The sequence below is a fragment of the Malaclemys terrapin genome, chromosome 1 (genome assembly GCF_027887155.1).
Source record: "Malaclemys terrapin pileata isolate rMalTer1 chromosome 1, rMalTer1.hap1, whole genome shotgun sequence".
NCBI classification, from domain to species: domain Eukaryota; kingdom Metazoa; phylum Chordata; order Testudines; family Emydidae; genus Malaclemys; species Malaclemys terrapin.
The window spans coordinates 270,373,113-270,401,112 of NC_071505.1; the positions used below are offsets into that span (position 1 = coordinate 270,373,113).

General features: G+C 42.1%; 1 protein-coding gene across 1 annotated transcript in view; it reads right to left on the bottom strand.

Annotated features, from left to right (window-relative positions):
• Positions 1 to 27,242, bottom strand: part of EFNB2 (ephrin B2) — a 55,014-nt gene extending 27,772 nt beyond the window's left edge. The window contains exons 1-2 of the mRNA XM_054013015.1: positions 26,200 to 27,242; positions 37 to 320 (exon numbers count right to left, since the gene is read on the bottom strand). Of these exons, the coding sequence (XP_053868990.1) occupies positions 37 to 320; positions 26,200 to 26,327 (412 nt within the window). The 5' untranslated portion in view covers positions 26,328 to 27,242. The remainder of the gene's footprint in view (positions 1 to 36; positions 321 to 26,199) is intronic.
• Positions 27,243 to 28,000: the final 758 nt, after the last annotated feature.

Consider the following 28,000-nt stretch of genomic DNA (forward strand, 5'->3'; position numbering starts at 1 on the left):
AAGAAAAAGAATAAACAAATGCCAACTTGTACTTACATATAATGTAATAATCTTTTTTCTTCTCAAATTCCAGGCCCCAGAGGTTAGGGCTGAACTCTTGAAACTTGATGGTAAATTTAACATCTTGATCTGGCTTGGCACAGTTGAGTAGAGGTGTGTTGCCCTTTTTAATAGTACAGCTATCTGCTTGGTCTTTATCAACCATGTAGACCTTATAATACTCATACTGGCCAACAGTTTTAGAGTCCACCTTTGGGCATATAATATCCAGTTTGTCTCCTATTTGTGGGTATAGTACCAGTCCTTGTCCAGGAAGGAATCTAAAAGAACGAGGAGAAAAGGGGAAACGTGAGACATTTGATAAAGACTGATTCAGACAAATGGCATGTGAAATGAGCAGACAGGAATACACCATTTCCAAACCATACATGATACAGCTGAACGAAGCAGCTGTTGATAGCTTGTGCCTGACAACTTAAAATCAACAAGGTATGAATTTAGTTCTTGAAAATTAGAGCCAGAGTATGTCTTATAAGCACTATCCCACTTTTGGGGTCTTCGGAAGGCTTTGTGTCCCAGGCTAGCACAATGTTTACCAAAGCTTCCTTCCACAGATAGCCAACTCCAAGCCAGTGCAGTAAGGGCAGGGTCATGACACCTTCTCTCCTTCCTGTTTTAGGTGACTAGCGTCTCTAGCCTCACACAGCCTTGCATTTATTTTGTTTGATTTCTGCGTGGGAGACCAAAGGGGCGAGAGATTTATTGCACCTCCTGTTTCAGAGCACGGCACAATTTAGGCCTTAGTATTTACGAACATATCAGTTACTATTATGTGTATCGCACAGCACCCAGAAGCCCAGTCACGGACTAGGAGTTCATTGTGCAAGGTGCTGTACAAACACAGAACAAAAAGGCATTCTGTGCTCCAAAGAGCTTACATTCTACTGCCAACGTACAGTAATGTGACCAGCTTTAATGATCTCCTCTTCTCCCTTTTGCTGCCAAATCCCATCGAGAACAAGGTTGTGGTCTTTGTAACTTCAAAAAGGCTTTATTTCTTGTATTGCAATCCAAACCTCCACTATTTCTCTAGCAGTCCTTTGGAAACTCTGACACAGATTTCATAATTCTTAGCGAATCACAAGTGTGCAAGCATTTTGTTTCCATCCCGCTATTATATATTTGCTGTTAGAGTTAATTAACAGGCAAGCTTCATCAAGAACATGTTGAGTTACTTATCATAATTAGTCACTCATCGATCAAACAACAGGACTTATTTTAAATTGTGCTTTAAAATAAATGTTTTACAAACCCATAAAGGAAAACTAAAAATAATTAATTGCAATATTGATTCAGCCACAAAACAAAAAGCCCTATTCTTGCAAGGACAAAAGCCATTGCACTTTCTGCTAATCTTTTTTCTTAAGATGTATTTGGTCCAATTAATGCCTCGAAGCAAGTCTTTAGAGCTGGAGCTACTGATACAATATCCCCTAATGCCTACAGCTAAAAGCCTCTCTCTTCCTGTTTTCTCCTACCTGCCAGCCATATTGCTGCAAAGATCTTCCTTAATGGAGAACTGCTCCGAAAAACTGAAACAATGGCTTCCTAATGAACATCTTTCTTCAAGTGCTAACACTAAACAACACACTTAGAAAACCCAGCTCATTCGTAGGCAGTCATCCTGCAGGCTCATTAAAACATCAGAGATGGAGAACAAAGCTGTAAGTCTAAAGTACCCCCATCCTTTACGTAACTAAAGGAGCCCACCAGCTATAGCATTATTAATAGATCAGAAGTCACTAACTCAAAAACAGCAATGAGGCGCCCCCAGTTTCTGGTCTGTAAATTGCGATTGCTTGGTCCTGCACAACGTGAGTTTAGGATTTATGATTTGTACTAATGAATGGGATTATTTCACTCACAAAGCCTTTGGAAGAATTATATTTGTTGTGAAGCAGCAGGTAGCAGGAGAAAGGCAATTGTAATTACAAATGCATTAAAAAAAACAAGACAGTGTTATGGCAAGAAAAGTGCATGTTGCTATAATTCACTGGGTCCCTCTCACTCGTGCTATTTAATTTCTGTGTTACAAATATTGGGCTCGGCCATGCCTATTGGGCACAGGCCTACACTGGGGCCAGCGTGAAGCTGCACTGCCTCCCAGAGCTCATAGGCATGCAAGAGGAATGCATCCAGTGCTGCATCCCCAAAAGGGGCTGCATATGCTCTCTCCATGGCAGAGATGGCCAGAATGGAGAAGCCCCACCCCTTGCTTTCTTCTCCCTGTCGCCTTTGGAGAGGCCAGCACCTACAGGGGCACAAGCAGAGTAGCAGAGAGTGGCCAAACCTGCACAGGAGCATAAGGAGTGTTGGGCCAGGAGAAGAATTTACTGTACTTCTTTCCCATATACCAGCAGAGGGGCTGGCCACAATCCTGGGGCAGAGGGAAGATTACTTGGGCTCCTCACCACTGTGTGCCAGGACAAAGGCCAGCGGATGTTTGGTCCCAGGCCTGCAAACATTTACTCCTGTATTTCCATTGCAGATGATGGAAATACTTCATGCAATTCGCAGAAGCGTTTGCAGAACTGGGCCCTTTCTTTTAAGAAACCAGCTTACATTTGCATGTAACATGGACATAAATTTTGCATTAATTGGGTTAAAACATGTACCTGCTTACCATCAATCTTGACAATATCATTTAGAAGCCTTTCTGAAAAATAACAAAAAGGACCTTTTGAAGCTGATCTAAATTTGGGGGGCAACGGGTCAATAGGAATGAGTGAAGTGAATGGAAGTTTGGAGTGCAAAAGGAATGCAGGCTAGGGCCCAAAGTCAGTATGGGAGAACTGTTTTCAATTAGAAACAGACATATAGTGGGAAACATGCTTTCGGTTGTTGTTCTTGTTTGGGGTTTTTTAAGGAAATAAATAAATGCAAAAGAATAGAAAAATGGACAGGGAAATAAAAGGTTAAAAAGCTTTAAAAGCCACTTAAAAGCCAGGAATCAGAATATAAAGGGTAAAGGACAGAATAGTCACATTTTACGAAGGGTGGCCAACCTGTGGCTCCGGAGCCACGAGCAGCTCTTCAGAAGTTAATATGCGGCTCCTTGTATAGGCACTGACTCCAGGGCTGAAGCTATAGGCGTTAACTTTCCAATGTGCTGGGGGGTGCTCCCTGCTCAACCCCTGGCTCTGCCACAGTCTCTACCCCCACTCCACCGCTTCCCACGCACTCCCCTGAGCCTGCTGTGCCCTCGCTCCTCCCCCCCCCACCCCGAGCCTCCTGCATGCCAAAAACAGCTGATCGGGAGGTGTGGGGAGGGCTGCCGGTGGGAGGGAGGCGCTGGGAGTGGGGGGGGGAAGAGGGGAGCTGATGAGGGGGCTGCTGACATATTTTACAAGAGCTTTAACTGATGCACTAGTTAGACATTACAGCAGACGGAATATTCTGGCTATGTGTCTGAACTCGGCACATTCTGAAAATTGAACCTGACAACGCTACTTCCACTCCAATTTTCAGACTTCTAGCATTTAACACTAATGAACTAAAGGGAGGGGGAAAAGGGGGCCTGAAAATGAAAGGTGGTGCTAGGAGCCTGATTGAGTTGAAACCTTCTCCACAGTTTGTGGCTTTGGCTGTGACCTTTTCATGAGCAGAGTTCTTGCAATTTACTTTCCTTGTGATAGTAACTTATAAATATGGGCGGAGACTGTAAAGATCAAGAGCTTCACCTGATTCATCTATGTGCCATCACAGAAATGTAGTGACCCATAACTGGGAACAATTATTATACAATAGCATACGAGTAAGGCTGAGATTTGCCAAAGTATGAGACTAAAATTAGGCTCTCAAACTTCATTGCACCACGACCGCCTTCTGACAACAAAATTACTACATGAGGGAGGAGGGAGAATCAAGCCCAAGCCTTGCTGCTCTGGGTGGGGTGGAGCTCGAGCTTCAGCTTCAGGCCCAGGTCCCAGCAAGTCTAATGCTGGCTCTGGTGACCCCTTTAAAATGGAGTCACAACCCACTTTGGGGTTCCAACTCATAGTTTGAGAACCACTACAAAAACTACACTGCAAAAACTCCCTGAGGCTGCGAGGCTCAGATACCGGGTCAACTGACTTGGGCTCGGGATTCATGCTATTGGGCTAAAAATATTAGTGTAAATGTTCCTGCTCGGGCTGCAGCCTGGATTCTGAGACCCTCTCACCGCATCAGGTTTCAGAGGCCAGGCTCCAACCAGAGTAGGAATGTCTACACTGCTATTTTTAGCCCCACATCATGAACCCTGCAAGCCCAAGTCAGTTGATCCAGGGTCTGAGACTCACTGCTGTGGGGAGAGGAGCGGAAGAGTTACAGTGTAGATATCCCCCTATATTTTTTTCATTTAGATTCCTAAATAAATAAACTGATTTTCAAAAGTGCTGAGTAAGGCCACTAACCTAGGTGTCTACATATGGAATTAGGAGCAGAAATCTAAGACCCCATTTTAAAAAAAATCTTGGACTAAACCTTTACATTGCAAATGGAGGACTACATTCAGCTTTGGCGTAAGTTAACAAAACTTCAGCAGGGCTGAAAATAGCTTGTAATATTTATATCATTGCATCTACTGTTTACAAGTTTTAAGCGTAGTGAGCCAAACACCTCTCTGTTGAAATCGTTGAAGGGCTGCATAATAAAGTCAATAAGTTGCTCTCAACCTACAGTCCTAACAAAAAATTCAGTGTTTGAAGCCAACTAAGGTAGCAGCAGGCTGACTGCAGTGTTAAGACATTCACACATCCAAAATCCATCCAAGTACGCTGGAAGTGTTTTGAAAGGTGTGCATGAGAAGGTGTCTTCAACTAATTAAAAGCTTGTGTCAAATAGAAGTGTAACTAATACGGAGGATCAAAAAGTCTTCTGAATCCCACGAACGATGCCAAAGCAATGGTGCCAGTGGCATGTGTTACACTAAAGATTACACTCTGGACTGAGTCTCACAGCAAGGATACATTAATTATGTCTGAAACGGTTGGGGCAACTTCTACAGCAAAGATACACAGTATGAGGCTTAAAGGCTAAATGCAAACCCCATAGTCTAAAATGCTGCCCTCCAGCTGCCTGCTTTCAGTGCAGATTTCCATTGCTGGTGAATTCAAACAGGTTATTTCTGTTAATCTATCAAGGAGGTATAAAAGAACAAACAAATACTAATGGGTAAACAGACACACACACACATGCAAAATGAGGAACAGATCTGCTTCCATTGAAATCAATAGGCATGCAGCATATTTTCAAGAATGGGAGTTTTAGGCCGGAGTGCAAGACCGGAGGAGACTGAGGCTAGGTCTACACTACCCGCCTGAATCGGCGGGTAGAAATCGACCTCTCGGGGATCGATTTATCGCGTCCCGTTGGGACGCGACAATCGATCCCCAAATCGGCGCACTTACTCCACCAGCGGAGGTGGGAGTAAGCGCCGCCGACAGAAAGCCGCAGAAGTCGATTTTGCCGCCGTCCTCACAGCGGGGTAAGTCGGCTGCGATACGTCGAATTCAGCTACGCTATTCACGTAGCTGAATTTGCGTATCTTAAATCGACTCCCCCCTGTAGTGTAGATGTACCCTGAGGGACAAAGGTTAATTTAATCTACCTTCATCCCTCCCCAGTGCCAGGAATTGGATGGCAGCTACAGGGATGTTCTAATTTGCACTTGGTAGCTGTCTAAGGTCCCAAGGGATCGTTCCAACAGCCAGAGTTTGCCTGGCCACAGAGATACTCCTTTTTGCCCAGGAATGTCCCTTATGCCAGCAGTCCATTACCAACAAAGAAGTCTCCCATTCCAACGCAATCCTCGGAGGAAGGATCTGCTGGTTTATGGCTCCTTTATGAAGAGGCAAAAGGAGGCTGCTATGTGATCAAATATCTGGCCCACAGAAATTTGTCATCACAATTGCTCTGGGAAAGTATGCAGAAAATATTTTAGGTATAATGAAAGCTGTGCACTGAAATTAATGTACTTTCTCTCTCTGTAGGCATGTTCATACTAACAGTGCATTTTCACTTAGGGTCCAATATTTGTTGACGCTGTTCAAAATCCCATGAACACAAGTCCCATCCATTATTTAAACTATTCACTCATCTTGGCCTAATAAACAGTAACATGACAAATAGCACATTCAATTTTCCCAGAAAACATTCTCAAAAGACATTTTCTTTAAAAATTGTAGACCAAATATTCATATGCTCCAAAAACAAAAAAATGAGTTGGGGGGCTGGGCAGGGAAGAGAACTGGAACGAACAAGGTCTGACCCTCCACTCCCATTAATATTACCGTAATTTTCTACACTACACTTTGTGCTTCTACGGTAAGCCCCAACCATTTCCTGGCATTAATATACTATCCTGGTCAAAGTACTATAGAATTTAAATTTAAGAATTATATAGAAAGGATCTCATTCTCTATTAAATTCGATAGAGTTTTAAGAACAATTTCTTAAGAATGTAATTAAATTTTAGAAAAACCTATTACATTCACCCCTATTAAATTATATGGGACTTTTCCATAAGAGTAACCTGTCAAACCTACCCTACTTCCTGATATTAGACTCTACCAAAATTAGGAGTACATCTGTAAGTGGAACTTTTCATTGAGAATATGTGCTATCCTTACTACATACTCTTCTGAAACTGTAAAATAGTCAAGGGAGACAAATTCTTAGACTACATTAATTAATCCTGACACCAAAAATATGTGCTGCTGTGCTTTTCCCAATCTGGGAAACTGTATGTATTCTCAGCTTTAGAAATTTCCCAATAATGTTTAAATGAATGCAATTATAAAAAGCATGTTAGTACCTATTAACTTCAAGTATATAACTAGGGAAAGAGTGCCAAATTTACATGCTCTAATATCTTATCTGAAATAATTGGTATCAACATTTAGTCTTAAATTAACATGACAAAAATAACTCTAAAAATGAGAACAATCAAGTTGTTTCTTAAAAATGAAATATGAAACCTTCTGTTAAAGAATCCCAGCTACTTAACTTTATGAAGTTTAACTACCAATCTGACTATAAAGTTACTCATTGAAAAGTTTCATTAAGGAAATGTCATGAATACTAATAGCCTAATATGTTAGATGTGGCCATGTTGCTTGTAAAAGTACAAAGTGCAGCAGACTAAAGACTATTGTGCCAAGTATATCTCCTTATTTAAAAACAAAAACAAAAGGAAACAATGGCCATTAAATAATATATATATTCATTATCTTGCTTTTAAAACAATGACAAAATTAGTATTTTGCATATCAAACCCCATATGTCCAAACCCCATTTTGCATATCAAACCCCAAATGACTGGAAACCAGTTGTAAGTGAATGAGTTTTCTGTTCGATACAGAAATACAACGTTTTATATCAATCACCTTCTTATTCCATTTCAGGTTACGACTATAATTTGGAGGTACTGCATACCTTATTAGGAATTGTATCTATGCATTTTCAGAAGCAGTAACTTTATGGGCCTGATCCCACTGAAGATTAAATTGCCACTGAGCTCAATGGGAGCAGGGTCAGATCTGGCATGTACTTAGCTCCCCAGCAGCTGATGTGGTAAAAATATCAAAATGAAGTGCATCAAAAAAAGATGAAGGTGAAGCTTATCTTTCAAAACTCTTATGGATTTTTTTTTTTAAAGCCACTAGTCTTGCACAGGTCCTCTGAGAGAAAAATTACCTCTGACTGTGAGATTGACACCAAAAATATAATGTGATGATTGAATCAATTTAACACACAAATTAGCAGAGTAAACTTTGAAAATTTAAATGAATGTATTCCATTTCATTTCATTTCAATTGACTTAAACATGGTTTGGAATCTATTTTCCTTGCCAGTGTTATATTATTAGGCTATCAGAAGCACATAACAAGGTGTAACACCAAATTTTAAATGATGCACTTGTTTAAAAAAAGTCAACTTCTCATCTAGCATCTAATCCACCAAACTCTTAGGCTACGTCCTCACTACGGGGGGGGGGGGGGTGTCGATTTAAGATACACAAATTCAGCTACGTGAATAGCATAGCTGAATTCGATGTATCAGAGCCGACTTACCCCGCTGTGAGGACGGCGGTAAATCAACCTCCGCGGCTCCCCCGTCGACAGCGCTTACTCCTACCTCCGCTGGTGGAGTAGAAGCGTCGATTCGGGGATCGATTGTCGCGTCCCGACGAGACGCGATAATTCGATCCCCAAGAGATCGATTTCTACCCACCGATTCAGGCGGGTAGTGTAGACCTGCCCTTACTCACACAAGTAATCTTTGATCATGCAAGAACTCTCTCTTACTTTAATGGGACTACTCATGTGAGGAAGGATTATTTGCATTAATAAAGGATTGCAGGATCAGGCCCAAAAAGAGATTTAATAACAAAAAATAAATTCAGTTATCACTTAAGATCATTGAAAGTCAAATTAACAAAACTACAAAATATCACAATGCAAGTTTCTAAAACTGGGGCTCTTTGACATTCCCTTTCATGAAGGAAAAAATAATGGGGAAAAAAAAAAACCCTCGACAAAGGTACGTTTTAGGCTTGGAAACATTCTACTTATTCCCTTTGGCAAGCCATTTGAATACAAAAGCTTCAAAATAGTATCCATTGAAATAGTCACTATTCTCCATACTCTATTATTGAATTGTGCAGTGCCTGCTCACCCCTTCCTATATCCAATGCACTCCACCCTGCTTCTGCCTAGACAGGAGGAAGTACAGGCAGTGTGTTGAAAAAGGAGTATGTCAGGGGTTCAACCCACAAGGGCTTGTCTACACAAACATTTAGTTCGCAGCAAGCTGGGGTGTAAATCTACTCCACTTTGAAACAAAAGTAGATCCAAGTGCATTGAGGAACTTCTAGTGCGTGTCCACACAGAGACTCAGCATGCAGCAGGCTAGTGCTGGGCAGATATACCCCCCCAGCTGGCCGTGAACTAAATGTTCATGTAGACAAGTCCTCAGTCTCCATTCTGGGCACAAAATAGCAGCATTGCCACCAGTTAGTGTAATAGAAGTCGTCACAACCCCAGACATGTCATACTACTTTATAAAGGACCAGATCCTATTCCCACTGAAGTCAGTCGCAGAACTTCCATTGACCCCAGTGATGCAAGATCAGGGTAATCTGGAGAGAGGGGGTGTCATATACGTACTGCTAAAAGCCTGACAACCTTTCCACAATGACTCTGTGATGTTAGATTTAGTCTAAATTGTAGGTGGATGGGAGAGTTCAGTTTCAGCTGTTCCAATTAGCAGTTTTTGGTAATCATAGAATATCAGGGTTGGAAGGGACCTCAGCAGGTCATCTAGTCCAACCCTCTGCTCAAAGCAGAACCACTCCCCAGACAGATTTTTGGCCCAGATCCCTAAATGGCCCCCTCAAGGATTGAACTCACAACCCTGGGTTTAGCAGGCCAATGCTCATACTTTACCAAATGCTAGAGAAAAAAAGAAAAATAAAAAACAGAAAAAACTAGTGAAGTACTTTTATGCACGTGCCCCAAGGTATACAGATTTTTGAACAAAATAATATTTGCTTTGCACAGAGCTATAGAACTGTGCATTGATTGTCAGATAGTGCTGTTATAGCACAGCCCTGAAGAAGGGACATTGTGAAGTCATACAGCCCCAGCTACTCAGCCCTGAGTGACATTGGGAGACATAACTGTAGCTCTCGAGGACTGAAGCCCCTAAGCCACCCTTTAGGAAGGTGCAGCATGTTCTTGCTTATGTGGCCAGCCAGCTCGAGAGGCCATTGCCGGGGGGGGGGGGGGGGGGGGAGAGGAAATAAGCATGGTCACATTTCTTCTGAACCCCTTATAGAAGCACCTCTAGGGGGCCACAAGTCGGGTACAGTCTTGCGCTTGAAGGAACACAAAGCCTCCAATTGTGACCAGCTCCTGGGAGGGGAAAGTCACCCACCCCCTGCCCCATCCTTTGTGTACATGCAAGGGGACAGCCACAACCCAGCGCTGAATCTGCTCTCCTGGAGATACCATTAAATTAGATACTTTATCTTCTCATGAGAAGATCTGATTTTCAAAGGCTATGACTTCAGCTTAAAAATTAGCTCTCATTCAATGGGAACAATGCATGATGCAATGTAGTGTAGCCCAGGCCTTCTACAGCTGCCACCTCAAGCCCTGGGCTGAAATAGTGGCCACTGATCCCTGCATCTCCAACCCACGAAGCCCAGCAACTGTAGCCATGTAACTGAGTAGTCAGCAGCTTCTTCCCCAGCATTTCTCTCTATACTGGTCTATTCAAAATTAGCCTCCCCGGGACATGGAGTGCAGAAGCCCTGATGAATGGCTACTCTGCCTTCAACCCTTCATAAAGGGCTACCACAAGATTTTTGGCATACATCATGTCTTCCGTGCGTGCTCAACCATGGGGGTGAATTTCAACCACACTGCATAAAAGGCAAGATTTTACTTTGCTGGGGAACCTCCTTTTCCCTCCCTGTTTGACTGTCAATTAGGAAAAACACTAAAACATTTCCACCAACCTCCTGAAAATTTAGACAGGCTCATGCTTTACACCCCTCACTACCAGACATAAATCTGGGCTGAGAGATTGGTGCAAAGTATACCACACAGATGGGGAAAACTGCACTTCCTCCTGCCTGAAAAGCAAAACACTCCCACAGCAAATGCCTATCTGGCTTTTTTTATATCAGTATGGGGAGTAAAGTCTGGCTTTTTTCGCACCAGAATGCAAACCAGGTAGTAAGGCCTGAGATTATGAAAATGTGTAGGATCTAGCCCAGGGGTCGGCAACGTTTGGCACGCGGCTCGCCAGGGTAAGCACCCTAGCGGGCCAGGCCAGTTTATTTACCTGCTGACGCGGCAGGTTCGACCGATTGCGGCCCCCACTCACCGCGGTTCGCCGTCCCGGGCCAATGGGGGCGGCGGGAAGCGGCGCGGGCGAGGGATGTGCTGGCCGCGGCTTCCCGCCACCCCCATTGGCCCGAGATGACGAACCGCGGCCAGTGGGGGCCGTGATCAGCCGAACCTGCCACGTCAGCAGGTAAATAAATTGGCCCGGCCCGCTAGGGTGCTTACCCTGGCGAGGCTTCTGTTCAAAACTACAGCTTTTATATTCAGCTTTCTTACGTGACCTCCACATAAAGTACTATTAATAGCAATTAGCTTTTTTTGTATTATTGTGCAGAAAGCAATTACTGCAGTGGCATAAGAATATGAAGCACTAGAGAATTCAGATCCATTTACTAAATCAATTCTGGTTACCACAAAAGAGAAGCTAATGTGTTGTAGGCTTGGTCTCCAAACTGAAGAATGTTATATGAATATTACCAATATTCTATTTTAAACCTGTGTTTGATTATATTACCAATATTTTATTTTAAAATGGTATTAGATTATCAGTTTGGTAACACACACATACACACACACACTTCAGCAGAAAAGGTTTAAAAAAAAAAATCACAAATGGCTGCAGTGGAGAGTGGAAGCCGGTCTGTATAAATGGGTTATTCTGTGGAATTTCTGAAGAGAAAACACTCAGTAGGTGCATTGTAATTAGTTGCTCTTCTAGTTACCTCTTGATAAATGATGCATGCGGCTCTGGATGAGAGCCCAACTCTTGACCCATGACACCACTACACACTTTAGTACTTCAACCAGGAATCCCAAGCCTCAGAGTTCTTTTTGTTTTGTTTTTTACACAGATGCACTTCTGGTAATGCACAAAATGAGCCCTAGATGTTAGACTTCTTTCAGAAGTGCTTTATGTAGTTATGTTCTAAATACACTTGAGGAAGGATTTCTGACTCAATCGTTCCAAATGGGCAGCATGTTTCATGCTGAGGTTAAAGGACAGAGTACAGAAAGACACACGTATAACATTTACTGCCACAATGCTTAATGTTAAATGCCTTCCACGATTTTTTAAGTCTCTACATGCAGAAAATATTCATAAATACTGGTTATTTTAAAGACAGAAGATCAGAAGCCTAGAGAGAAATGCCACCTCTACCATGAAAAAATACCCTTAAAAAAATCAACATTTTTTGGATAGCACTTTACTGCCCCCTTTTGCACTTTAACATTAGAACAGGTTTCAGCATGAACTTACTTATGTGAAACCCTGTGTGATAATGGAGTACAACAATAGGGCACTAGGTTTATATAGGATTACGTTATCACACACTGCTTTTGGAGCATCTTGCAATTACCTAAAATGCAAACAAGTGAGGTGTTGATCCTTCATGGCCTTCAGTCTGCCAGGAACCGATCAGTAATTGGAGGCTTGAATGGGCATTTTCTACTTTAATCTGCTTGCATGTGTGAGCTTGGGGTGATCGTTTGTTATCGCAGGTGGCCCTTCTTTCATACTTTTCTAAACCAAAGATCATCTGCAACTTGAACCTGGTTTATTCATTGGAAAGAAAAGAGTGACAAAGGGTCATCCAGTGTGGGAGCCATTAATGCGTTAGCAATCCCTGTGCTAAAAGTATAGGTGTGTGTTTCAAACCAGAACTTCACAAACTGGCAGGCAAAATATTTTCATGAAAGGTGAAGACAAGAAGCCTCTAGACATTCAAATGCCCTGCAAGCCCAAGGGCCACAAACCCGTTCTGCAACTCTGCACTGCAGCTACAGTAGTTGCAGCATTCTTGTGTGTGTCTGTGTATACATATAGTGCAAAAGGTAATAAATCTATAGTCTAGTGGCTAGTTATTTACAAAATACTAATTCATGATGACAGAGCCAGAGGGGGCTCTCCCTGTCCCAGTAACCTTGGCTTTCATTTGACAAAGTCCATGTGCTGTTGTGTACACTTATATTTAAACTTAATCCATTTCCCTCTGTCATCCTACAATTACTATACAAGTCACAGTAATATTAAATTTCACTGCCTACAGCACCCACAACTGAACCTCTACTGTAATGAAAACCAATTCCCTTTGATATTAATGCTCGTGTTTTTTTCTCCATTTGCTAGCCACAAAATACAGGAAGAGCCTGATGTTGACTTAATTAAAGAGTTTTTGTTTAAAATATGATGCTGGGAACATTAAACTAGTCTTTGCTCTCCCAGAAAAGGTAATCAATTTATTTATTTACTTATTTATTTGTTTGTTTGTTTAAAATCCAGGCCATGAATTCAGTGTAACACAATCCTGGTGCTTCACTTGAAGTGCTCAAAAATACTGAGACGAAAATGAGAAGCATAGCATTTCCTTGAAAAGATGCAGAGCTGTGTGTAGTGTATGAAAAAGAAAGTCAAATCAAACCATGTGTATTTCTGACAGAAATCACTAAAGTCTCTGATCTTAGTAAGCTAACAGAGCCCAGCTGGCATTTGCCAAAGAACTGGCTTTTAAAGGACACTATAAATCACAAACTAAGGCTGGTAAAGAGACAATAAAAACAGATGTTCTATTGCTGTGCTATTCTGTGTTCTACTCTGTTACTGTTACAGAACCAAATTTGGTGTCAGCCACAATGCAAGGAGGTGAAATAAAGTTTTCAGTCTCCTTTCTCTTAAGTATAATTTGTTTGCACCTGTACAGTCTTGTCCAAGCAATGCTCCCAGCAGCAGTCTATAAAAAAGGGTGGGGACTGCCTTGTTATTTAGTGAGACATTAATAATCACTGACTATCGCTTATTAAATACATTCAGATAGTATTTTCAGCTGGTTCAGAGTTGTTCTAAAATAAATTATTCCATACTATTTGTCTGCATAAGGAAACTGTAGAGTTGGAACAGGTTCCTATCTCATGCCATTTCAGTCTGGGATATGTCATACCAGCAGTTTGTCACATTATAGGATGGAATAAACAAACATTGGCATGTTACAATCTAGAATTTCTATGTGAATATTTTCAGAAAACCCATCCCCAAATGTCATTTAACCTTTTTGTTTTATCTTACTTGCTCTTCTTTTCACATGCAAAAAAAAAAAAAGCCTCAAGTACAGGAGTAACACAAGGACGTTTCACTTAAAGTAGAGATAGACCCAAAACAAAACTCGAGATACAAACTTGGGGTCTAAATCAGAACTACATCTCTTTGTAAACCACAGATTCAATCAGTCCTGAACTTGGGGATCTGAAATCCAGATTTAAATCAAAACTTTCCCAAAATTCAGATCCAACTTTCAGACTCAGCCCATTTTAGAGCTAGGCTCGAGCTGTGAGCAAGAATCCCAGCTTGAATTATGTCTCAGATCTAAGATGTTGACTTTGCTCTGGAATAGCCTGGATTCAGCACTGGTGGCCAGCAATCAGAGTAAAGGCACTGGCCGTACTCCTAACAGGAGGCAATAACATGCAAAGGTTTGCGTCAACTGAGCTATTCATGTAAGGTTAGAACTTGATTAGCAAAACTGATGTACTCCTAGGGTGACCAGATAGCATGTGAAAAACCGGGACACTTTTTTTTCGAGGGATGGGAAGGGTGTATAGTTGCATATATAAGACAAAGCCCCTAATATTGAGATGGTCCCAATAATATTGGGATGTCTAGTCATCCTATGTACCCCTCAACTTGTCCTTACCTATTAGGGGTCTGCACTGGTAGCCAAACTTTTTCCATCATGCCTCTCCCCTTACTCATAATTGAACCTGTCTGCACCCTCATCCGCCCCGCACCCGAACCACAGCTGGGAGCCACAGCCAGGAGTGGAGCTGGAGTGGAGCTGTGGCCGGGAGCGGAGTCGGGGCTGGCGTCCGCAGTTGAGGCTGGGGCCAGGAGCCGAGGCCGGGGACGCAGCCGGGAGCGGATCTGCGGCCAGCAGCCGACCTGCAACTGAAGCAGAGCCTGAGTGAAGCTGGGGCAGAGCAGGGCTGGGTGGCACTCCTGCACTGCCCTCCTTGGGGGCTGGCCCTGGTCCCGAATATGCTCCCCCGTGAATGTTCCTCTATGCCCCTCTAGGGGGGCGCACCCCACAATTTGGGGACCCCTGAGCTACATCAATTACTTGCCACCAATAGGTGAATTGGGACTATTCCAGAGTGCATAGAAGGCCTTGGGGATTGATTCAGGCCATCTTGAATATAAAGGATTTTACAAAGCTAAATTCTAAGAAGAAATTTATATTTTTTATTATCAAAAGCCTTCTCACTCTAGTTCAGGGATCGGCAACCTTTGGCACGCAGCTCGCCAGGGTGGGAAGCGGTGTGGGCCGAGGGATGTGCTGGCCACCGCTTCCCGACCTGGAGCGGCGAACCGCGGCCAGTGGGAGCCGCGATCGGCCAAACCTGTGGACGTGGCAGGTAAACAAACGGCCCGGCCCGCCAGGGTGCTTACCCTGACGAGCACCATGCCAAAGCTTGCCGATCCCTGTTCTAGTTTGAATTCATGAAAGCACATAAGCACATGCCTAAATCCTTAAATCTTAAACACGTGCTTAAGAACTCTGTTGAAGAGGGACGCTTTTCTGAATCAGGGTCTCTCAGAGCATACATACTTAGGGACAAATCCTGCTTGCACTACCCTTGCACACAGACCCACTTAACTCAATGTGAGTAAGTTGTGCAGGATTTGGCCTTTATCTTTCATGAAAAATCTCTGGAATCAGATTGACTTCTGTAAATTCACAGAGATACAGATTCCCCCCAAAATTCATGTCTTTACAAACATGCCTAGCAATCTTGGCTGCCAACATGATTTTCCCTGCTCAACTAACCTGCAGTCTGGAATTACCTTGAAAAACCCCCAAAGGTTAAACATTGCACAGTGATTAAAGCAGGCTGCTCCTGAACTAAACTGAAATTAATTAAACATAAAGAAAACAACTGAAGTGTGGACAGTGAATGCAATGTAACTGTCGAGCCCCAAAAGGAATCAAGATGTTCCTAACTTCAAATTTGCACTTTTATCCAGTCAGGTATAGAAACTAACTGCTGTTCAGGCAATAAGAAAACAGATTGCAAGCACCAGTGAAAATGGAAATGCAAAATGATGCACCACTCAAGAGTCAAAACTGCAGCTATGTATGGATTCAGCAGTATTCACTGCATAGGTTCCTTAAGCAACCTGCTTCAAACTTGCAGAACATCAAAAGCCAGATGGGTCTTACTGAATGACCCACAGGCAAGAAGCCAGGGTTCCAGTCTGCTGTAAAAATAGGCCTGGACTTGATTTGAGTCTTCTCAGCTCTGACAAGCTGGAATCTGGCAGAATTCCCAAATCCAAAATAATATGGCATTCAATTGTGAATTGACTTTTTTTTTTTTTAAAGTCATACTTTCTCATTAGCTTTAACACATACTTTCCCTTAATCTAGCCACTACCCATTGCCAATCTTGCCGCACTGCTCTTTGCAAAGGGTAACTAATAATATATTAAACAGAAATCTTCTAACAAAGACACAATAAAACATTAAGAAATAATTCGTAAAGTGATAGCTTATAAGGCTAAAAGGGGTCATTGTGAGCCTAGCCCCCTGCATAGCACAGGCCATCACTTTGTTTTGCAATATGTATATTTTGGTTATTCTTTAGTATGTGCAAAGGTCTGGTCCTGGTGAACAAAATCTTGGAAATGTTAATTTAGTCTTTAGACATGCACCTTTTTGAAATTTCTATAGATTAAAAAATTCTACAATGATATGTATATGTCACGCACCAGGAATGATTTACCTAGCAATACAATCTCCTATCAGTCTCCGTAAATCATTCTTGGCTGGGGAACTGTGTTTAAAACCAGAAGAAAGCCTAGACTATTACATCAAAGTTTAAATCAGCTGCATTATAATTATCTTGCTGATACTGCAATGAAACACTGGGTGTTGGCTCCTCAGGGTTGCCAAAAAAAGAAAGACAGAGGTCCTGCGCTTCTCACTTATATTTAAAATACATATAATCACAACATCAACGCAGAGTCCTATGAATAACGCGACTGATAGGAAAAAAAAGGGACTGTTCTCTTATGCCAAATAAAGCTATAAACTTTCAGCACTGCTAGAAAATAAAAGCCTGGACTAGGATTCAGATAAACTGAAAGAAAACAACCTTGAAATCCTAAAATATAGAAGAAGGTGCTATATAGCAGAAGTTGCTCCCTTAGGACCCCATCTAACTCCCACTGAAGTAACTGGGAGTCTTTCCACTTAACTTTATTCAGAGCTGGACTGGGGCCTTAAGCATGTCTGTCTTCTTGAAAATTAAGTAATAAAATGGACACGGTCAAGATTTTCATAAATGAATATACCTAAATTTGAAAATCAGATCACCTATCTAGGCACTTAAATATAAATATAGAAGCCTAACTTTAATTGCCCATTTTTGAGAATTTTGGCCCAAGACTCTCTCATCAAGTCTTGCAGTCGTAGATTTAGTTAAAGACGTTGAATACAGTGAAGTATTTGGAGGCCTGATCCTGCATGACTGGAATCAATGGGTATTTTGCCATTGACTTCAGTGGGAGATGGAGCAGGCTCTTCCTGAGACATAATTAATATGCAAGGGCTGTGGTTCTGGAATTCAGTTCCATGTATTCTAAATGGTGCTGGGAACCCTCTATCCATTCACAGAATTTGTACACATACCTTACACTCTCCATTTTGAAAATCTACCTATTTATGTCCTGGAGAATGGAGACAGCAAACTAAATAGTGCTTTTATACTGCCACTTTGTTTTCATACTTTGTTTAGAGAAATGGACAGAGGGCAATGGGGCTTGTTTTCTTTCTTATGAGTTTCTCCTACTATTTATTTTCTTTTGGAATCAGAGAATGCAATCACCAACTGCAAGGTCTTCTTTGCAGGACTACTTTCATATGTTTGTAAGGACATCTTTAAATTTAATGTATACAAGTGAAGAGTATTTTAAGAGATTAGGGCCTGCTGATTATTCTCAACAGGAACAACATAAATAGACATACCTGACTTTTGCTGCGTGTGAAACATTACATAAATGATCACCTACTCTTTCCTATGCCTCACCAAATGTACATAGCATTATCTAGTACGTTTCTGAAATGTGACATGACAGGTAGGTTCGAAAGCTAAATGTTGGATAATGCTTAGCAAACAAAGGACATCGGTTTTTGCATTATTTCTTTAATCACTTTAACCCTTGTTCTAACAGAAAGCATAAGGCCAGAGTAATTCAGCTTCCTCTTTTGTCATTTGCCTGCCATAAATATGCACCAGTCTGCATTTGAAAAGCTGAAGGAGGCCGCAAGCTTGCTGGACATTTATCATGCTCTGTTCCCTGTTAACAAGCAAATACTTTAGTTGAATGGCCCATTAGCAATCATTGTCAAATGCAGAATGCAAGGTGCTTGGATGTGACCAGCCTGTAAATTGGAGGAGGGTGCCCCCATACTTCGCAGAATTTCAGCAAATGAAATGGATCTTTTTATATAGATTTCTGAAGGTTAAACTGGAATAGAAGAAATGTTCTGAGTGCTTCAGATTCCATATATTACACAAATCTGCTCAATCCCCCTCTATCTGGTGATGTATATGCATATAAATATTGCTAAACCATATTCAGCAGCATGTCGATTTTGGTTTGGGACTTGGGTTTTCTGTCAGAAATTTGTTAAATCTATCAGCTAGGACAAAAACTACAAATTTTAAAATGCAATTTTCCGAATTCCTTGTATCACAGAGAGTGTAGAAACCTAGAAAGTGACCAAGCCACTGCCAGCAAACAGCACTGAGTTCCATTTTCTCAAACTCACGCAAGGCCCACTTAATCAAAAGAGACAATAGTTATGGTATCAGAGGTTTTTTTGTGTGTCTAGACTCCCGCTTTTTTCCCCTTGCACACAAATGAACAGGCATTCCTTTCTGGACTGCACGTGTAGTTTGCAACACAACAAATAACCTAACAGGCTGGTCTATGGCCTTTTTCTGTTTTTCAGATGTTTATAATGGTAAACACAATGCAAAAACAAAAGTCTTAAGCTATTTACAAGGCTGTTTGGGACAAGAGGCAATGAAGGACCAGTGTAGCAGCAACAAGCAAAATCTTTTCTTACTTTTACTGCTACAGAGCACTTAAAATAAATGACAACACAAAGAAGAGCCAAATTCTTTGCTGTCCTAACTCCACTGCAGTCAATAGAGTTAGGCCAACAGAGAATTTAGCCCAATGATTTTAAATTGCAGGGGGCCTATCTCATTCAACTGTGGATTTCAGATTGCCTTTCAGGAGTAAATACCACCTGGCCTAATCCATATCAACTTGGCTATCAGCAGCTTTATTAGCTAATTTGAATTAAAGCTGGATTTTTTTTTCTTTTATATGTTTGCAGGGTGGGAAACACAAAAATTGTACAAGAATCGTCTCGCTAAGGGAAAAGGACAATGCGGAATGTTTACCTTTGCTTCTCCCATGGAGTGTGAGATTGAAACCACAGTCTGAAAGATGGCTGAAATCAAAAGGTCTCTGTTTTCTTTTCAGATAACCCCAGTCCTACCTATCCCCTCTGCTCTCTATTCCTTGCCAGCAGGTCGCTGCCTGAAGCCCAAATAGATTAAGGAAACAAACTCAAAGTGCTGCTAATCCTACAGAATGGCTGCTGCTGCTAGGCCAGGAGTTAAAAAGAAAAATCTTCCACATCCTAACAATTGCAGTGATCTGAAGTTCTAATCAGTCCAAATCTTAATAAAAAGCAGTAAATGAAATCTACCTTTACCATATTATACACCACCAATGAGCAAGAACTGAGCAGCTTTTCTTTACTGCTTTAACCATCCCAAGCCACAAGTAGGCCTTTCATACTTTCTAATCCTGGCCTCCAAGTTTTGTGCAGTTCTCACATAATACCTTACAGCCCGGAGCAAGGCCCTTAGTTTCTAACACCCTTTTCAGAGACGTGTCATTTCTAACATCAAGCTAATCTATATGTTGCCATGGCATCACCCTTTATCTGCTTTTACATCTTATGAACTGCATGGATTTACCACATTATTTTTATCTGAAAGACAGAAAATGGTGGTTTTATTGCCATACAATCAGATTACTGCTGCTAGTTTCTCTATGCCTTTTTACCATACTTCAATCAAAAGGGATCAGTTTCTTTATACTCTGCCCTTGATTTACATTACATCTGTAAAGACCTAGTCTGAGTTGTAATCCCCTTATTAACTATGACCGGGGTTGATTTGCCTAAAAATAAAAGCAAATTGTGTCAGACCTTTTCACTTTGTTTTTGATTCGGAACTACAAAATGGATTACTAAAGAAATCTTCAGAGTTCACACGGCTGGTATAGTGCTGAATTTAAAATGAGAATTAAACAAGTTAAACATGGGAGCCGTGTCAACGGTTTACATTTTCCATCATGGGAGAAGGGCTGAATTGCGTATGTCTTTGTATTCTCTGGCTTTAAAGAGACAATGAAGCCACAGGAGTTTTTCCAAGCTGTTCTAACACTGTCCATTTGCCATCCTCCCTTCCTTTGCTTTTCATATAACAAAATTTAAAAAAATAAATAAAAAAAATCACCCAAAGACTTAAGTCTTGGCTAGAAGTTTATAGTTCTGTGGACCTGCATATTTTAATTAAAACATTTTAGACAGTTGAACACTCCTATTTAAGTGTCCACAACATCGCACAAAGGGTGATCTCATAAGCAAATCTATGTAGATGTATGATAAATGACCTGAAAAACAGGTTTCTTTATGTCAGGAGCCAGAGAAGGCAAAGATTAGACACACATGAATAACATTTTAATCACTATTTTTCTCAGAAAGATTGCTTCTCATTTGCAATAAGCAATTTTGGGTAGTAAGGTTGCATGATACATTAAGACTAGATCCCTAAAAAAAGTTGATTATGGCTGCTAGGCAGGTACCTGAACGGCCTATTTTTGCCAACACTCCCTGTAGTTATCTTGGTATTTCAAGTAATTTCCCATTACAGGAATGTTTTGTGTGCATGAGATATACCCTAAGTGCCATACTAAAGCAATGTGAGCTCATTACAATAAAATACGGGAGGAAAAAAGGTTGAAAAAAAAAAAAGAAAGAAAAATGTAATGATTTCAGCCTGACTTTCAGTCACTGCCTATCTAAAGACAATTACCACACCAACCAAAGTGCTTTTCCTTAGTAAGGTTTACAGATAAGAGGCTTTAAGATAATTACTATAAATAATATAGCATTTATACTCCAACTGATCCTGTGTACAAAGGGCTGTAGAAAATCACTGAGCCAAAAATTCAGCCTTCGGCTTGTTCGAGGTTTATGTTGCTAATACACCTGAGCTAGGAGTTGGCCATAGGTGTCAGAAATATCTAATGAGACAGAGGACACTGTTCAGAGTTCTCTGTACTAGCATGCCAAGTGTCAACAACTATGTTTTGGGTAAGATTTAGAAGCATGTGTTTAAATCATTTTAACCTTCAGCTCCTGTTTCTTCAGCTTGAAGCTGTAATTGTTAAGGTTAAAGAGCGCAGTCCCATGGCACAGGATTCCCAAATAAATTCTTGTCTAGAAAGAGGAGACCAAACATGTTGTGAGATATCGTTTTAGCAAGCTCTTTGTGCTTCGGTTGGCTCAGTTGTCCTGTGAAACAAGGACTGTCCATTACCTACAGTTTATCATCCTGACAAAATGTGAGGAATGTGGATGTGAAAGCACTAACAATTCCACCCCTGGTGCTTTGTCCTTTTTTCTCTCTATATTAAAACAGACAAGATTAACCCAAATGCAAACTGCAGAGCATAGTTCAAGGGGCTATTCAATCAGTAGTGAATGTGCATTTGTTTACCTACAAAAATAAGAATTTCAGATACAATGAGAGGCAGACTGGTTTATATGCTCTTGAATAGACTGTTTAAACAGGGCCATCAATTGTAGTTTATTTTATCAATCTCTGACACATTGGTATTTATTCAAAGGCTGATTGTGGCAGATTCCACATATATCAGGTTATCACAGATATTATTTAGCTATCATTTGTCTTCCCTAAGACAATCAGTATCAAAAATACAGCTTTTTATGGAGAGGCTTCATTGTGTTATGACAGAAAAATGCTTTGTTAACAGGCCTACCGCATACAGCAGTAACCTCAGACACCAGAAACACTGTGTTGATAAGTGGTTCTCTGTAATGTTTGACTAAAATCCATAAAACTACATTCTGCGATGTAGTCCAAAGGCAGTGTTGTGCACTGTGAGATAAAACTGAAGTAATACGCGCAATCTATGTATCTCATTTCTCTAGGTGGAAACATGGTACATGGGGAAAATATTCCCTGATTGAAATGTGTCAAATAACAGGAGTTATGTTTTTATAATCATTTGTCCTTATATTCTAAAGATCATGGCTTAATGTCCGAGAGTCTGCAAATGAGAAGTCCATCATGAAATCAGTCACTATGATGGCATCTAATTGAATCATTTCCCCCCAAAATGTAATGTCATAGACAATAGATTATTCCTTCCCTTTTACTATGTGTTTGTTTTTTTTAATTACATTTGAAGATTTAGTCAAGGCAATGAAAGTGGATCTCTAAAGAGAGAACTGTAATGGGGGACGGGGCATTGATCTTATGTTCAAAGGACTACCATGAGCACTCTGTCCCAATCACCTGCTAAAAATTATGACCTCTAAAACTAAAGACAAAACAGCCTACATTTATTATTCCATCCTCTATATTAAACTGACTAATAAATTCCCATGGCATTTAATTGCTGCCCTGTACAGAAGATTTATGTACTGAAACTTTCAACAGAAATATACATGCAACTTCCATAAATAAATTAGCTGTAACACCAAAGCTGGTAATTATTTATTACAGACATAGAAAGCATCTTTAATATTGCACTGTCCTCAGATCCTCCCAGCAGCAGCAGGAGGAAATTTTCTAATTTCTCAACCTAGTATTGAGCTTGGATCCCGTGAAAGAACGACCTTTTCTAAGGAGAAATTATTCAGTACCCTTCAGGCAAACCATTGTGACAAGAATTAGAAAGAAATCCTGCTCCTGAAAAGTGGAGCAATCACACCAACAGCAATATCGCTAATGCATTTGTAAGCTTCCTCAAACTACAGGCCTCCAAGTGTCCTATAAATCACTAGGCCCAGCCACTGAAAAAGACTAATTTTAATAGTGTACTTCTTCACTGTGGTGATTAAACTTCAATGAATCACTCAAGAAAACTCAATTACATCAATGGGCAGAACCTATTTTTTTAAGTGTAAATTTAAGTTGAAAAAGTAATTACGTAGCATCATTAGAACTGCCATTAATAATGTTCAAACCTTTTTGAAGTCAAATACCTTTTAGAATTAGCAAAATTGAAACTTTATTTTTATTTGCACTGAACCTCGTACTATAGCAGGGATTAAATTTGGTTATTTAGGCATCAATGAAATGAAAATATCTAATGCATGCTGTCAGTGTAAGCAAAAAAAGTGAAGGTAAACCAGGACTGGAAGAATGGCATGGAGGAAGGTCTGGTGCACAGAGACTGTTCTGTTTTGGAAGAGTGACCTCTATAGGAACAAACTGATCACTGGACTGTGGACACAGGGTGGGTGCTCTGGTTCCTCTGCCATTGTACTAAATCTCTCTCCACAGTCACTGCAGGCAATGCAACTTGGTCTTGCCACCAATCTGTGATTTCAGAAATTCTGATGGCATTTTAAAAGTGTCTTGTTTGTCTTATTCAAAGATTTGGCGTTTAATCTTTTCTAGGTCAGAGAAAGGATTTAACTAGATAGCATCATATAAATGCAGGTCCATAGATCTAGTTTAAACTTTAGCTCTGTTAACTGGCTTTTCATCTCATATAGTATATGTGATCATTTGTCATGTAAAACTAGAAAAAACTGCATTTGAAATGTTTCTCTTCATGATAATCATTTTCCACATTTTAATGAAAAACTATGTTGTCCTTTTTAATTTTCCTGTAAAAACTTTACAAAGGACCTTAACACACTCATAAATCTTTCCATTCTTGAAAAAAGTCAGGGGACATCTATAATAAATTATCTTCTAAAAGCAGTGGAAGATAAATGCTGAAGTCAGGATGTGATTTCTTAATAAATATTTTCAGCTCCTAGATCTAATCCAAACTTGTGTAATTTCAGTCAGACTCTGCATTTTGCTACCAATACACAGTTAGTTCCCTGATTCAGGAAATACTCCACTCTTCTTCTCTGGGCACTTCCCAATATGTCTTGTTCATCTAAGGGCACTTTTTCAGATATTTACTAAATGGATTAAATGGGAAAACCTGAATTCAGTTAATACACAAAGTGAGTATGCTGAAATTTACATTTGTGATCTTCTATGTGTCTGGTTTGTTTTTAAACATATTTAATTAAAATTATACATTAAATAATATTTTAGCATAAAACTTTCTAAACTCATTATCAAACTATCCTTCCTGATAATACTGTGAGAGGGGAGTTCAAACAGTGCTATAGAAAATCTTTCCATATCACAAAAGTTTTGATGGGTTTCAAAGTTTATCAAAGCCAACTTCAGATATATGCATCAGTGGCATAATTAAAACAGGTTGGAACAATACACGTTTTAAAGCAAGGAAGACTCTCTTTGCATCATTGCCTAGCTTTCTCTTCACGGGGATTTCTTATGCAAATAACATCCCTATTTCCAAAAGTAACAATCTCAATACACCTAAGCAGTAGACTTTCAAAGAATAGGACTATATAATTAAATCTTGAAACACATATACTTTCTGCCTGCTCTGACTAGAGACATGAAAATGCTCTCTGACGGACAATACTCAGTACATTACTCACAAGCATGTGCCTTGTTATCAAGTCCACTGGCCAAATTTAGCCCTGCTGTCAGCCAGTGCAACTTCACTGAAGTCAATGGGCTGAATCTGGCCCTGCATCCCCACATGGAGAAGTTGAGCAGTAGTTCTCATAGTGCATAATGCAGCGCTGCTCTAAGGAAGTGGGACCAACCTGCACTCCCTGCTTTGCTGGAGGTGAGGAGCTACAAGGGTTGACAATGAGCCCCGCTGGATTTGGCCCTGCTGGGGATCTGTATGAAAAGGCTCATCTGCCCAGAGGCTCTATACTCAGTCGTGCCCTCTCCCAGTGCTGGGAGAATAGAGCCAGGCAGGATCCCAATCATTCTTACAATTACAGTAGCCCCCAGGGGGCCCAGTCAGATTTGGCGTTAGGCCCTGTGCAACTGCAAACTCATCTGAAGCCATGGCCCCTGTCCCCATCGAGTATGCAGTCTAAAGGGGAAATCCTGGCCCCATTAAAGTCAAGGGCAAAACTCCCAGGAATAGCAATAGACTTCACTCTAGGGATCCTCCCTTACTCTTCTGCAAAAAGAAGAACAGGAGTACTTGTGGCACCTTAGAGACTAACAAATTTATTAGAGCATAAGCTTTCGTGGACTACTTATGCTCTCTTTTACTTATGCTTATGCTCTAATAAATTTGTTAGTCTCTAAAGTGCCACAAGTACTCCTGTTCTTCTTTTTGCGGATACAGACTAACACGGCTGTTACTCTGAACCTTACTCTTCTGTCACCCATTATCTCCCCCTGTCCCAGAGCCCTGATAGGATCCTTGCACTTCTTGCTCAGGCAAAACGCCCGCTGACTTCCAAATCATAAAGCATTGCCTCTCCCTGGGAGCGGCCCCTGACCAAGCACGGCAGGAGCTGGCCCCATGGCTGTGTCTATATTTGTCCTGCAGAGAAACAGAAGCCGGACAAGGCTACCGTGATACCCTCCCCGGTGAGAGCGAGACAGACTCTGTGCACAAATCCCCCCCTCGGTGTCTTCGGGGGGAAGGGGGATATTTAATCCTGAAGTGCACTGGGTCGTCGGAGAATTTCTAACCTGGAGAGAGCGCCCTGAGCAGAGGGAGGGAGAGAGCAGGGCGAGGGATCGCCTCGGCCCACAGGGAGCCACAGAAGGGTGGGTAAGGAAAAGTGCAAGGATCCCGCTGCCCGTGCCCTGCCCGGACTGTGCTCCGCATGTGGTGCCCGATTAATCACAGCAGTACCCCAGCAGCAGCACCTTGCCCTCGGGGTGAGAGCAGGCGCCGCCGGGAGCTCAGCCCCCTGGGACCGCAGTGCCTGCCACTCGCCCTCTCCACGCTCCACAGACCCACGTCGGCCCCGCTGGCTGGCTGTGCCATTAAAACTAAATCAGACCCCTATGGGGGGGGAGGGGGAGCGGGGAGGGATGAAGCAGAATGAGGCAAACTTACTTGGGGTTGGAGGAATTCCAATATATCGGGTCTAAAACTACCGATCTGGCCATTGCAGTTCTGCATAAAACCATCAAAGCTCCCCAGCAGTACTTCCAAAGGGAGGAGTCTCCCCTCCGCACAGCCATGGTCGAAAGCGGCTCCAAGTCCCTTGCCAAAACCTCGCCAACTCCTCCGTGCGACTCCCCGTACCTGGTCAGCGGGGGCGGGTGGACGCTCGGTATCCCCCAGCAAGAAAGATTGACCGGAAACAAACCAACAAGACGAGCGACGAAGCACTTGGTGAGAACTGCAAGCAGCGTTACTGAGTCATTTGTGCCCCAGGCATGTCGGAAATTCTCCGGCGAGATAAGAATCCAACCACCTCCGAAGTAACAACGCCACCACCAATGCAAACGCCTCAGTCCGCCCTGCTCTTTGGGAGCTCCCGGCTGGCTTGCAAGACGCCACTCAAACTGCCAACTCCGCTTTGGATCCAGTGCGCCATCCACGGTCACCGCGCCTGGGGATCGCGTAAAATAAAAACCGAGCAGAACTGGAGATGGGGGCGATTAAAGGGGAGAAGGGACCCGGCCTCCGCCAGGAGGATCCCCCTGGGTCTCTGGTTGTGCTCCCTGGTCCCCGGCGCGTGCAATCCGTGCGGCCACCGGCCCGGGCTGTGCAGGGATGGCGAAGGGAAGCTTCGCTCTATAAATCCACTTCGAGTATCAGCTCCCGGAGCCCCTGGAAAGCGCATCCGCAGGGTTCCATGCCCGCCCCCGGCGCGGGGGTGCTGTCCCCGCTGTGTGCAGAGATGGGGCGGAGGGGGGCTCCTAGCATCAAAATCTCCCCTCTTCGTGCTTCTTCCACTGGAGATCTGCAGTGCGTGCCCAGCGCTGGGTGGCAAGCGGGCAGACCCAGCGAGAGACAGGCAGGGGCCCCTTGGCTTGGAGTGCTGCTGCCGCTGAGTAGGTGGCAGAGAGAGAGAAAGAGCCGGGCGAGCTGCAGCCTTTCCCTCCCTTGCTCCTTCAGGCTCCAAGTCGCTGCTGCTGCCGCCGCTTGGAGTCTTCACTGAACGAATGTAACCGCTCCTAGCGTGCTGTCATAGCAATATAAACTCAGCCCATCCTCCCCTTCAGCCAGCGCTCATAGGGCTACTGGAGGAGCGGAGGCTCTGGTTGGGTGTCGCATGTGTCACTTACACACCTCACCCCTCGACATTCTGTCTTCGGGTGGGGCCTTGTGTGTGACAGGTGATCCCCTTAAAACACTATAATATAATCTTATTGTTAATAGCATAATCAATAATAAAAAACCCCACCATCGCTATGTTCATGATCAGAATAATACAGTGCAGGATGAGACTCCAACCACGTTTTAACACCTTTCCATCCGATTATAGTATTAAAAAGACCAATTCAAAAAAAAACTTTTACACATCTTGTCATAAAGGCTCAAACAATGTCTACGGCTGCGAGGTACTGGCAATGTTATACCTGGGATAAAAAGGATCAAAGTGGAGTTTATCCCTCTCTGCAGCCAACCTGTACTTGCAGAGTAATTATATTTCCCTATTTGCAGGTCGTGCTTCCTGACTTTAATTACGTTTCACTGGGAGAATCGCTATTATGTAACTTCACGTCAAGTTTATCATATGAAGCCACATATCGTGTATACTTTAATAATAGAGATAATGAGAGAAAGCTCTCTGTCCTCCCGGGCCCTGACCCCCACATTTTTATATTTTCAGTCGGTATTTTTCTCTCCATCCTGTCACGTTGACCCTGGCTGTCAGCATTTCCCACGGGGTCTCTTAATTACA